Source organism: Podarcis vaucheri (genome assembly GCF_965113315.1).
Source record: "Podarcis vaucheri genome assembly, chromosome: 1".
NCBI classification, from domain to species: Eukaryota; Metazoa; Chordata; class Lepidosauria; order Squamata; family Lacertidae; genus Podarcis; species Podarcis vaucheri.
Window position 1 is genome coordinate 121,171,268 of NC_138759.1, and position 13,211 is coordinate 121,184,478.

General features: G+C 44.2%; 1 protein-coding gene across 1 annotated transcript in view; it reads right to left on the reverse strand.

Annotated features, from left to right (window-relative positions):
• GORASP2 (golgi reassembly stacking protein 2) overlaps positions 1-13,211 on the reverse strand; it is a 30,578-nt gene that overhangs the window by 2,578 nt on the left and 14,789 nt on the right. The window contains exons 3-9 of the mRNA XM_082199150.1: positions 11,145-11,348; positions 9,740-9,826; positions 9,233-9,363; positions 7,084-7,216; positions 6,713-6,833; positions 6,093-6,170; positions 4,246-4,356 (exon numbers count right to left, since the gene is read on the reverse strand). Coding sequence (XP_082055276.1) covers positions 4,246-4,356; positions 6,093-6,170; positions 6,713-6,833; positions 7,084-7,216; positions 9,233-9,363; positions 9,740-9,826; positions 11,145-11,348 — 865 coding nt within the window. The remainder of the gene's footprint in view (positions 1-4,245; positions 4,357-6,092; positions 6,171-6,712; positions 6,834-7,083; positions 7,217-9,232; positions 9,364-9,739; positions 9,827-11,144; positions 11,349-13,211) is intronic.

Below are 13,211 nucleotides of genomic sequence, written 5' to 3' on the forward strand. Positions count from 1 at the left end.
TGCCACCTCTAGAAACAGTCCATCTTGTCAAGAATCTGCAGAGTTTGAAACAAAAATAACATTCTAGGCAATACATTCATCTTGATCACTGCAATTCGGCCTAACATTGACAGTTTCAAATTTGACCATATTTCTAGATCTTTTTTAATTTCTAACCAGCATTTTTCATAGTTGTCCTTATACAAGTTCAAATTTTTAGATGTCAAGTAAACCCCTAGGTATTTCACCTTCTTAACCAGTGTCAGACCTGTTTCTTCTTGAAATTTCTCCTTCTCCGTGACTGTTAAATTTTTTTCTAAAACTTTAGTTTTTTGTTTATTCAGTTTAAATCCAGCTACCTGGCCAAATTGTTGAATTATCTCCAACACCCTTTTCGTACTAGTGGTTGGCTCTTGTAGGGTCAATACTAAGTCATCTGCAAATGCCCTTAACTTATAATGTTTGTCTCCGACCTGTACACCTTTAACCTGCTGGTCATTTCTAATCATATTCAGCAACACCTCCAGAACCGAAATAAAAAGCAATGGGGAAATTGGGCATCCCTGTCGTGTTCCTTTTTCTATCTTAAGTTCCTCAGTTACCACATTATTTACAATTAACTTGGCTTTTTGTTCGGAGTATATCGCACCCATACCGTTCTCAAATCCTTGGCCTACCCCCATCCCATGAAGATTCTTTTTCATAAAACTCCAAGAAATATTGTCAAAGGCTTTCTCCGCGTCCACAAAAATCAGCACTGCTTTAGTGTTAATTTTCACCTCTAGCAATTCCAAAATGTCTATTATATTCCTTACATTGTCTGATAGGTGTCTTTTTGGGAGAAAGCCTGCTTGGTCCTTATGAATCTTCTCCATCAACACTCTTTTAAATCTTTTTGCCAAAATGTCTGCAAAAATTTTGTAATCCACATTAAGTAATGATATTGGGCGGTAGTTCTTAAGTTGAGTCTTTTCAGTCTCTGTCTTTGGTATGAGTGAAATATACGCTTCTTTCCACGATTCTGGTGCCCTTTCCCCCTCTAAGATCTCGTTGCAGACTTCCTTTAGCGGATGAACCAACCACTCCTTCAAAGATTTGTAATATCTGGAAGTCAATCCATCTGGCCCTGGAGATTTGCCCAATTGCATGTCTTGAATGGCACCCTCTATCTCTTGTTCTGTTATTCTCTGGTTTAGATCCACCTTGCTTTGATGAGAGATTTTTTGTAATCCATATTTATTAAGGAATTTATCTATATCCTCTTCATTTTGTGGTCCTTGAGAATAAAGTTTTTTAAAATAACTCAAAAAACAGTTTCTAATCTCATTGGGTTTAGATATGTTCTTTCCGTCCACTTCTAGGCTTGTGACTGTATTTAGTTTCTGCCTTTTCTTCAATTGCCATGCCAGAAGTTTGCCACATTTATCTGCCGATTCGAATGTCTTTTGTTTCATTTGCTTTATCTTCCATTCAATCTCTTGATTCATCAATTCCATATATTGTGTTTGATATAACTTAATCTCTCTCAAGATCTCCTGGGACTTCGGTTTTGATCTTAGTTTTTTCTCTCCTTTTATCTTTTCCAAAATCTTTTCCTTCTTCTCATTCTGCTTTCTCTTTTTAATTGAGTTTTGTTGAATCAAAAATCCTCGCATCACAGCTTTACTTGCGTCCCAGATCACTCTTTTTTCCACATCGGCCTTTAGGTTTATTTCAAAATAGTCCTTTAGAGTTTTTTGGGCCTTCATGTGGATCTCTATCTCGAAACAGGGTGTCATTCATCCTCCATCTGAATTGACCAGTTGTTGTAAGTTTCATTTCCATCTTCAAGGCGTTATGGTCGGAGCAAGTTTTTGGGCAGATTTCTATTTTCTTGATCTTTGGAGCCATCCCACTAGTGATCCAAATTTGGTCGATTCTGGTTCAGGTCATCATTGCTTGGGAGAAAAAGGTTCCCTCTCTCTCCAGAGGGTTCCTTGTTCTCCATATGTCTATTAGGTCCATATTTTCCGTCATCTCAAAAAAAGTCTTCGGAAGTCTCCCTTCATTGGAGATTGTCAGTCTTTGTGCCTTGTCCATATTTGTAGAGACTACACCATTCATGTCTCCCATGATTATCATATTGTAATCCAGATAGTCCGTCAAAGTTTCATGGAGTTTCTTGAAAAAATCCGCTTTGCCCTCGTTTGGTGCGTAAATTCCAACTATTAAGTATTTTTCTCCTTGTACTTGTATTTCCACTGCGAGATATCTTCCTTGTTCGTCTTTAAGCATCATTTTTGGGGCCCATTTTTCCTTTACATAAATCACGACTCCTCTTTTCTTAACTTTATCCGATGAGATGAATTCTTGTCCTAATCTTTTATTTATTAATAATTTCCTGTGTGCTCTAGTTATATGGGTTTCTTGTAAGCAAATCCAATCCAATTGTTCTCTTTTCAAGATATGAAATACTTGGCGTCTCCTCAAAGGCATGTTCAGCCCATTACAATTCCAACTAAGGAATTGCAGGGCCATCTTGTTATTTTTCTGTTACTCCTCCGACCGCTCCAAGTTTTTGCTCTTCCTCTGATGGTGCTGAGTCAAGTCCATACGATAAATTAAGAATGTCTATTGCTCTCCTTTGTTCTGCAATTGGGTCCACCGTTCCCTTCTGTAGATCCTCTTGATTTCTTTCCAGGAATCTTTCTTTGTCTTGTATGGTCTTTATTTTCACCTTCTTTCCCTTATAGTCGAAAGACAGTCCTTGTGGGAACTCCCACCTGAAAGGGATGATGTTCTTCTTCAGCAAATAGACCAAGTCCTTGTAGAAAGTTCTCAGCTCCAAGATGTGTTTAGGGATATCTTTAAAGATCTGTATAGATGAGTTTTCAATTTGCAACGCCCTTCCGTAATGTAATTTTAATATTTTGTCTCTTTCTTCCTTCGATCTAAGGGTGATCAAGCAGTCCCTCGGGGTCTTTCTGTTCTGTCTTCTGCCCAGTCTAAATGCTGTTGTTATTTTAATTTCTTCGTCCTCCAAGTCTTCCCAGAAATCAGCAAACTCTCGTATTAGGAACTCCACTAGATTGTCTCTTTCGCTCTCGGGAATCAGTCTTAATTTCAGATTTCTTTCCTTTCTCTGTAAGTCCCACAAAGCCAGAGTTGTATCATGTTCGTAGACTTTTTTAGCAATCGGTTGCAAATTCTGTTGGGTCTCTCCAGCAATGGTTCTGGCTTCCTCTGCAATCTTACGTGTTGCGGAATTTTCTTGAACGAGCTTGTTTATAGATTCTGTATTTAAGTCCAATCTTGCTGTTAGCTCTGTTAATTTCTGTGTATTTTCTGTACTCTGCTTTGTCAAGTTCTCCAAAGACTGATTTATCTTGAGAAGCGCTTGTGTCACTGACTCCATGGAAGCAGCTGTCACTTTTTCTTGTCCTGTTGTTCCTGTAGGAGTTGCACCAGTAATTGAGCCTCTTTTTTTGTTGTTGTTGTTGCCAATGTGAAATTTTGGGGCGGGGTTCTTTTGCTTCACAGCTCGGTCCCCTAGCCCTTTTACTGAACTAGACACCTACCATCCTATACAGAGATGGTCATGTCTCTCAACCCCATGCTGCATAAACTCTATCCTCCACCAGGGCCAGGGCTTTCTCAGTGATGGCTCCGACCTGGTGGAATGCTCTGTCCCATGAGACCAGGGCCCTGCAAGATTTAACTTTCTTCCGCAGTACCTGTAAGACAGAGCTATTCCGCCTGGCTTTAAATTTGAAATTAGCCCTTTTTTATTCCCTTTCCTTCCCTCCCCTCCCCTTTTTACGAAGATTACCCGCTCTGGGATCCCACAGCTAATTCTCCCCTGGTCTCCTCGCTGGCCTAAATAGGACTAATTTAGCCAGCTAGCCCTGGTGATCATCGAATGTTTATTGGATGGATTTCCCCCCTAATTTGATTTTTGAATTCTGAATTTATTGTTATTCACATTTTATACTGTTTTTTGTTGCATCAATTAAGTGTTTTAAATTTGCTGTTAGCTGCCCTGAGCCCGGTTTTCTGAACCGGGAAGGGCTGGGTATAAATAAAATTTTATTATTATGACTGTATTTATTATCCTGCTTTTTCTGAACTCTTTGCAGAACTGTGGACTGTCTTCATATCAAACGTCACGACACTATGCTCACTGCACTTCAGGCTGTGCGGTGGTGAGCTGAAAGCACTGCATAACTGTACCGTACTTGTTAAGATTTGCTTTATCAAAAGCCAATAAACAAGTCTGCAGAAACTTACCAGGATGTCCTATGTCTGCTAATCCAGGACCAGGAATTAAGTGTGGGGCAGGTAAGTTAAGGTTTGGGATATTACCCAGGTTGGGAAGTCCAGTGGGTAATGGCATCAGTCCTAAAAATGAATGGGGAAGGAGAAAGGGAAATGAGTAACCAGGTACAGTATGGCCATTAAGATTTCAAAAGCTTGACAAATCAGATTCAAGGCAGAGCAAAAACCCAAACTTTACGAGACTGAATTTACGTGTCCAAAAGTCACTGGGTCAAAGGAAGCATGTTCAGTGAATACATTCTCAACTGGATCAGGAACCACGTGGATCAGATGGTAAAAATTTAGCTCAACAAAGATGGCTGCTTCAAGGGATGAGTGTTTCTTTGAGGGGCTATACTAAGACCTCCCCCACTGGTTCTCGCGAACAGGCAATTGGTGCTGTCAGAGTTGACAACCTCAACTATCTGCTGGAGATGTGGTGCTGCAGAGGCACATAAAAAGCCAACGTGTATCTGTGCATCAGCTTAACAAGCAGTGTGCAAATCTGTCTACCATGGAAACAGCTGCATTCTGGCAATTTTTTTTGCTGGATGACGTCTGTGTGAATGTTATACATACTGTTGTAACTCATGTCGGGAAGGTACCGTATTTTTTGCTCTATAAGACTCACTTTTTCCCTCCTAAAAGGTAAGGGGAAATATGTGTGCGTCTTATGGAGCGAATGCAGGCTGCACAGCTATCCCAGAAGCCAGAACAGCAAGAGGGGTTGCTGTTTTCACTGTGCAGTGATCCCTCTTGCTATTCTGGCTTCTGAGATTCAGAATATTTTTTTTCTTGTTTTCCTCCTCCAAAAACTACGTGTGTCTTGTGGTCTGGTGCGTCTTATAGAGCGAAAAATACGGTAGTTTCCTTTGTGGCTGTTGGAAAATTATGTGTGTAGGCCAACAAACAAAATCAAGGGTTAAACACAGTTTTGACTCCCAACTAAAGCTTGATGGATGGCAATGTGGTCCTGGCCTTCTCCGTAGCAACATCTCCCCTCGTGCAATCCCCTGTATTTTAGAGTTTTTAAACAACAGATTTTATCTTTTTATGAATTCAAAAATTTAAACACATTGCAGGAGCACCAGGAACATTTCATTCAAAAGCCAGTTAAGTGTTCTTACAAGCCTTGCTTCACTGCAGACCCGTGTAAGACAGCAACTTTTAATTGGGCCTAAATGGTGGAGAAGCTAAAGCTTTTCCTCATCAGTCGGTAGGTGCCACTATTAAGTGGTGTGACTGTGCTTAAGGGCCTTCGTATTTTTACGGTTATTCTGGTTCTGGCATGTTGGTGAATATCAAATGAAAATATTTATTTTCCTATTTCTGAAAATCAAATCAAATATCACCATATTTATTAAAAACAGGCTCTTATTAAAATTACAATTTTGCATTTCCCAGCACCTCAAAAAGGTGCCTATAATGCGGCAATATGCAAATGTACATACATTTAATTAAAATCATATATTGGGTTACTGCTCTGATTTTTTAGAAATATTGTGCGCATCACCGACATTAAATTAGAATCAGTATACCTCTAGCCCATGGATGTGAAAACCAGTACATTTCAAACTACAATTGTAGAGGGGGAGGAGATAACCTCAAATTTAACCACCTATATTTGCCAGTTAGAGCACTGGCAGAATTAGTGACGGCAATACACTTGCGGTTTGAAGTTCTAGTACAGCATCTGCCTACCTGCAGTGGAGAATTTCCATCAGGTTGGAGAAGGTTGTATTAATGCACCGAACAAGGAAAAACCCACACACTTGCGCCTCTTGAAAAGATTGCTTCATTTTCATTGTGTTACCACTTACCTGGCAAAGTTACTGCTGGGTTAACTGGAGGAAGAGTCTGACCTGACTGGGGAGGCAATAATGGTACTGTAGGAACACCTAAAGGAAAAAAAAGAAAAGGCCAACTTTCATTTCAGATGCCATCTAGATTATACCAGACAAAACTATTTGTCTATCCAGTCTAGCATCATCTGCTTCAGAACTCTCAGGGGTTACAAGCAGAGGACTTTCCTATCACCTACATCAGGCATAGGCAAACTCTGGCCCTCCAGATGTTTGGGACTACAATTCCCATAATCCCTAGCTAACAGGACCAGTGGTCAGGGATGATGGGAATTGTAGTCCCAAACATCTGAAGGGCCGGAGTTTGCCTATGCCTGACCTACATGATTTCTGCACATTGCTCCCTGTTCTTTCACTGAATTCCACCTATGGGAATCAGGATCCCACCTTTCCTGAAGAACAGTTCCATTCCGCAGCCCCAGGAATGTCCCACTTTGCAATGTCTTGGCACAAAGGTTCGCGAGGCCTTGGGTTGTTGCTTTTTACCCCACGGATCTTGAGTAATTGGAACAATAAACTAAGCTCATCTCTGCTTGCTCTTTCATTCGGAAATATCCTAATGACATAAAAAGACAAACCTGTATTGAGCACGTTAGGGATGGCAGGAGTCGAGCTAATGGAAAGCCCAGCCAGAGCCTGTTCGGTTCCTGTGGTTCCAGGTGGTAATGAAGGTGGAGGGTTCACCGAAGACAGCTGAACCTTATTGAAAACGAACAAAAGACGCCAAGTTGTAGAATTGCTGCTTTAGTGGGATTCCCAAGAGCATAAAACTCTCAGTAAGGATTCAACTTCAAGAGAGCAATAGCAAATGTATATGCTTGGAAAGGGTCATGCAACTGTGTCTCTGCAGTATCACATTTTACACTGCTCCTGCAGGGATGGAAATCTGACACATCTGTTAAGGACTGGAGTGCAAGTTACAAAAATAAAATAAATCGCTGCAACTCACTTCTGTAAAGCCATCTTTGAGTGGGGTAATAGGTGAACTAGACAACTGTCCTGGAAGAGAAATCTTCTTTCCCTCTTCAAAAGGGCGCGTCGGTATTCGATGCAAGTAACCATAGCCAATGCCACAACCGAGGCTTTTAAAATAGAAACATATAAGGTAATAGAAAGTACAAAACAAGGTGTTTTATCCTGGGTCCTTTACCAAAGAGTTGCTGCTTTGGAAATATACATGGTGCTTTGTCAGTATTCAACTCTAAATAGATCTAGTTCATTTATGAAGCTAGTGCACGATGTATGTTTGCCACTGCAAGCCATAGATAATTCAGTGGCTGCTGCTCCAAGCCTAGTTCTCAAAGAGACATATAAAAGACAAGATGGTAAAACAATATGAAAAACATCTGTAAACACTAAAAAGAATGACTAGGGTCAACTGAATGTCTGGATGTAAAGCAACTCTTGACCTGAGCTAGGAGCCAGAAGAACAGCCTTCTATAGACAAGGCCTTCTCAGTGGTGACACCCCATCTCTTGTCATTGCTTGCCTAATCTCAAATGACACGGGGAATCTGAAGGAGGACATCTGATGCAAATCTGTAATGCATGGGTAGCTTCTTGTGGAAGAAAGCAGTTACAGTGGTGCCCCGCAAGACGAATGCCTCGCAAGACGGAAAACCCGCTAGACGAAAGGGTTTTCCGTTTTGGAGGTGCTTCGCAAAACGAATTTCCTATGGGCTTGCTTCGCAAGACGACAATGTCTTGCGAGTTCCTGCTGGTTTTTTTTCCTTCCCCCCTTTTTCTAAGCCGCTAAGCCACTTATCAGCTGATCCGATCAGCAGATAAGCCGCTAAAAGCCGCTAATAGCGCTAATCCTTCAATGGGCTTGCTTCGCAAGACGAAAAAACCGCTAGATGAAGAGAATCACAGAACAGATTCTTTTCGTCTTGCGAGGCGCCACTGTACTGAGGTCCCCAAACTATGTATTCAATGATTAACTGAGAGACAAGATTCTTGAAATGAAGCACATGCACACACCCATTACAGTGGCACCTCTAGTTACGAACTTACTTCATTCTGGACGTCCGTTCTTAACCTGAAACTGTTCTTAAGTAGAGGTGTGCTTTCGCTAATGGGGCCTCTTGCTGCCGCTGCACCGCCAGCACACAATTTCCATTCTGATCCTGGGGCAAAGTTCTCAACTCGAAGTAACTCTTCCAGGTTAGCGGAGTTTGTAACCTGAAGCGTTTGTAACTTGAGGTACCACTGTATATGAAATGCTGTTGTACAATTAAAAAGGGACCCCTGACAATTAGGTCCAGTTGTGACAGACTCTGGGGTTGCGGCGCTCATCTGGTTTTATTAGCCAAGGGAGCCATTGTACAGCTTCCGGGTCATGTGGCCAGCATGACAAAGCCGCTTCTGGCAAACCAGAGCAGCGCATGGAAACGCCATTTACCTTCCCGCTGGAGCGGTACCTATTTATCTACTTGCACTTTGACGTGCTTTCCAACTGCTAGATTGGCAGGAGCAGGGACCAAGCAAGGGGAGCTCACCCCGTCGTGGGGATCTGAACCACCGACCTTCTGATCGGCAAGTCCTAGGCTCTGTGGATTAACCCACAGTGCCACCTGCGTCCCGTTGTACAATTACAAGAGTTATAAATCACTCTCCCATTTTGTCTCCGTTTGCTTAATATACAATCCCCTTTCCAAGTTAGATATCCCAGAGAATCCAGATATCACAAACCATTGCCAAGCTAACTCTTAACCCAATATGCTGGGGGGGGGGGGTCCCTATTATTACATTATCTTCAATGTACGTGAAATATGTGTTAATAAGTGTTTAATAAATGAGAACATGGAAGGGCATGGGTATCCCCTCAATCACTCATGTTTCTATACATTAATCCAGGGAGAAATTCTGGAGCATATGAGAAATTTTGCTATGCAGCAGATTTGCACACCTGCTCTTTCCTCCCACAATTGTCATGGCACACCTTTGTCTATATACAGACAGCTGTGGAAAAAAGGTGTTGGGAGCCTCAGCGCTCTGCCACCTGAAGCAGAGGACAGAACTGCATACCTATGCAACAAGTGTTCACTTAGCATGGAAACAATCCATGGAAACAATTATTTTTCTATTAAGTCAGCTTACCTTCCTTCTCCACCCCAGGCCGTGTTTGGGGTAATGACCACTTCCCGACAATTATCAGTGTCTGTGTTGTATACGTAAAGTTTTAATGGTTTGCCTTCGTGAGTTTCGATAAGGGAGAATAAATCCTCGGACTGGAAGGAGAGGAAAAAACCAGTTATTTTTCTTTGACGTAAGCTAGTGCCCTCAATATCTTAGGTCTACTACAGTCCTTCTAAAGCCACTAAGCAATGCTCTAGATTCCGATGTTGAGAACTGAGCCTGCCGTTTATGCGGAAATAGAGACTGGAATGCTGCAGAGCTGCAAAATGAATCTCCTCGGGAGTTAGTGCTAGCTCCACACAATTGCAGTGAAAGAGCAAATTTCGAATTCCCAAGTTATTTATGTCTACTCAAAGGGAAAGATCTGCACTGCAGGACACAAGGCAATGCTGAAACCATTCTCAGAACGACTTTCGAGTTAAAAATAGCCCCCGCCCTGGTTCTTTAATAAAGGAAATGTGTACTTACCTCATTCATGACAGTATCTGCACCAATGATGTAGTCACTATGAGGTCTGAGACCTGCAAGAGCAGCAGGCGAGTTGGATTCAACTTCCTGGTTTCAAGACATAAAATTGAGAGAAGCAGTAGAAGTTAAAACTAAAGTCGGAAAAGTTACAGGAGGCACCACCAATCTTTGGTTAGAAAACAAGCAAACCAAATCTTCAGACCGATTATGTGGGGTTTTTGGGGGGGTGGGGTCCTCCCTTCTCCCTTTTCCACTCAAACTCCCTGGGCAACCTCTGGCTCACAAGTTAAGGGTGCCCTTCAGTTCATGCAAAGGTGTGTGTGTGTGGGGGGAAACCCCTCTGTTTGAAATGTATTTTACTAAAAATGCATCCTAGACCTGCTCTGGGCACTGATCCGTTGCCACTGCTCACCCAGTTATCCAACAAGATTTACTACACTATCCTTAGCAGTAACGAGAAAAATGGGCACATGCAGGGTATAAAAAGCTGCCCCAATATACAGAACCATGGCAGCAACTGAAAGCCGTATGCACATAGACCTCTGCATGTGGAACCACACATGGGCAGCACACTCCGTTTGCTGAAACGATGTACAGTGGTACCTCGGGGGGTTAAGTACTTAATTCGTTCCGGAGGTCCGTTCTTAACCTGAAGACCACTTTAGCTAATGGTGCCTCCTGCTGCTGCCGTGCTGCCGGAGCACGATTTCTGTTCTCATCCTGAAGCAAAGTTCTTAACCTGAAGCACTATTTCTGGGTTAGCGGAGTCTGTAACCTGAAGCATATGTAACCCGAGGTACCACTGTATTGTTATTGGTTGCTTGCACACAGTCTTTGCCAACAAGAACTGCATATGGAAACCTCATTTCAGCTCAGATACAGGCTGCTTGACCTGGTTGTGCATTAAAGCGAAGGATGAAAATCCTCCTGGCTTTGACGACCAATAACTTCACTCAATGAAGAAATAATTCAAGGAAATGGGCCTAATTCAGAGAAAGCTGTTGGGCTAAATGGATGGAAGTTGCATTACACTCCAACTTCCTCTAGGACTTGTGCAAACTCCCTCTGGACTGCTCCAACAGCAATCCTACTCGCTATTAAAAACGTGTAAATCCCGTTAGAACTAGAAGCATCTGCGCATCCAGATTTGCAGGGATTTATGTTTGCAAGCAAAGCAAGCGCTCTGCTACTCAGCCACAGAGAGAGCCATGGTTCAGTAGTAAAGCACACACATCCTTTTACATGCCAAGGGTCACGGGTTCAAACCCTGGTCTCTCCAGGTAGGACCGGGAGAAGCTCCCTGCAGAGCTGCTACCAGCAGACAATATTGAGCCAAGAATGTCCTCTTGCCTGACTTTCTCTATGGCAGCATGATGTAGAAAAGCCTCTACCTGCTTCAACTTACCAGAACATGCCACACATTCTCGTTGGCCCCGTCAAAGCTGCAGAAACGAATGCTGACTCCCAGTAGGCCTTGCCCGCCCCAGAGGTTGCTGGGAGTTACCGATGTCTCTCTGAGCTCCAGGGTTTTGCTGCTATATACTAACATCTTCACGGGCTTCTCCACGTTCGCTTTCAACAGATCCTTGAGCGTGTCATTGTCTTTGTTCTAGGAAAGGCATATAGGTATTGTTTTCAGAGTTCCTTTGCAATTACATTCTTCGCTGTAGCGGCATATAAGCACTTTAAAGTTTCAGGTTGGAAAATTATAGAGAGAAAAAATGATTTTTTAAAAAACACATTCGGCTATTGGGATCCTTGCTCATGACAGCAATGTGGAGTCTAGCTCAATGCCATGGACAATGATGGGACATCTGCGCAACCGGGGAACTCTGTGGCATGGCAAGAAACAAAGCTTGGAGCCACAAGCATGTCACGTACCCCACCCCAAGTTCCCAGCGCATAAGGTTCTAGTGGCAGAAGTATTAAGCTCCTGCATTTTAAGAACTTGGTCCTCTAATTAAAAGGCTTCTTCTAGGACTGCGGCCAGTCCCCTTAATGTTTTGTCAATTCAAATTCTCAAGTTCATGCTCTGAGCTTGAATGAGGCAGATCGCCACAAAAGTTGTACTCCGGCGACAAAAATATTGGGTTGGATCTAGACTAAATTAGATGAAGTCCCATTGGCTTCGAAAGGACAAGCCATGATTCTAGCTGCAATGATTTCAAAGGGATTTAAGTGCAGCTAAGTGTGGAGCCAATCAATTCTCTCAGTTTTGAAGACAGCTATCATTGGATTTGTATGCTTTGTTATTGTCAGGGCTGCTACCCAGTCCCAGCTCACATAGGACCACGCTAGCCAGCGTTCACGTTATAAGAGTCTTTATTGGTTTACAGGTTCCATTTCCGAACTGCAATGTGCAGCCCTACGTCTTCTATGTCAGACCGGCGAAGACCCGTCTGAGTCTCCGCCTCTTGCACACCAGCTTAATACCCTAGCCTTGCTCCACCTCCTGCGCCTTTCCTTCCGTCTCTGGGTCCTTCTGCCCCCCGGGGTCTCCTCCCTCCTACTCTCTTCTGACGCTGACCCCCCCCGGACCCTTCCGCCTCTTTGCGGCGGGCTTTGGGACCTGGCTCACTCTCCGGGCTGCTTACTGCGCCAGCTTCCGCTGCATTTGAACTTGGCGCGCGCGCCCAACTCTCTACCTTCCTCTTGACCGTTTCCTCGCTTCCTGATGAGGGCGTGACTACTCCTGACTCGTGCCCTCCCTCCTGCTGAAAGCCTCCGGACCCCGATGTCTGGTCCCCTTTCTCCTCGCTGCTCCCAGCTGGGCACGTTGGTCCCGATTTCCAGCTGCTGCTCTCTGATCCCTCTCTGGCCCCTTCTTCCTGGGGTGTCCCCCTGCTTTTCCCCCTTGCTCTGACCGCTGGCGCTCCCTTCTGGGAATCCTCGGACTCACTGGACAGGCTCGGGGATCTCGGGTCGTCATCCCCACTCATCCTTCCTTCGTATTCCTCCCCCTCGCTCTCTGTCTCCTCCCTTCTCTGCGTCTCTGCTCCTGAACCCCTGACATCCACCCCCCTCGAAGCCCCCCCTTCCCCCCTCCCCGCTTTCCGGTGTGGGTGCTGGGTGCTCCCTCATCACGGGAGTGAATGCCGGATACAGTTCGCTCCCCGTCGCTGGCCGCCAACTGAAGACCTCCGAGTCTTCCTCCTCGCGTTCGTCGACGCTGATCTGCTCCGCTTCCATTTCTGTGCCGCCGTGCTCGAACCCAAGATCCTCCCCGAACACCTCCATGTCAGTCTCTGCGTCGGTCGCTCGACCTGGCATCTCCAGCCACTTCCGGCGCCACTGCTCCTCCGGTCGATCGTCCCACCAATACGGGATGTCTGATGCCGAACCCTCTGGTGACCCCTCTGGGGAACGGGTGCCCTGTGCGGGTTCCCCGTCCGAGTCGAATCCATGGAACGTGCTGGATGAAAGTGTGGGCGTGAACAACCAGTCGTCGAAGAAGTTTGCTGGCATGGGTCTG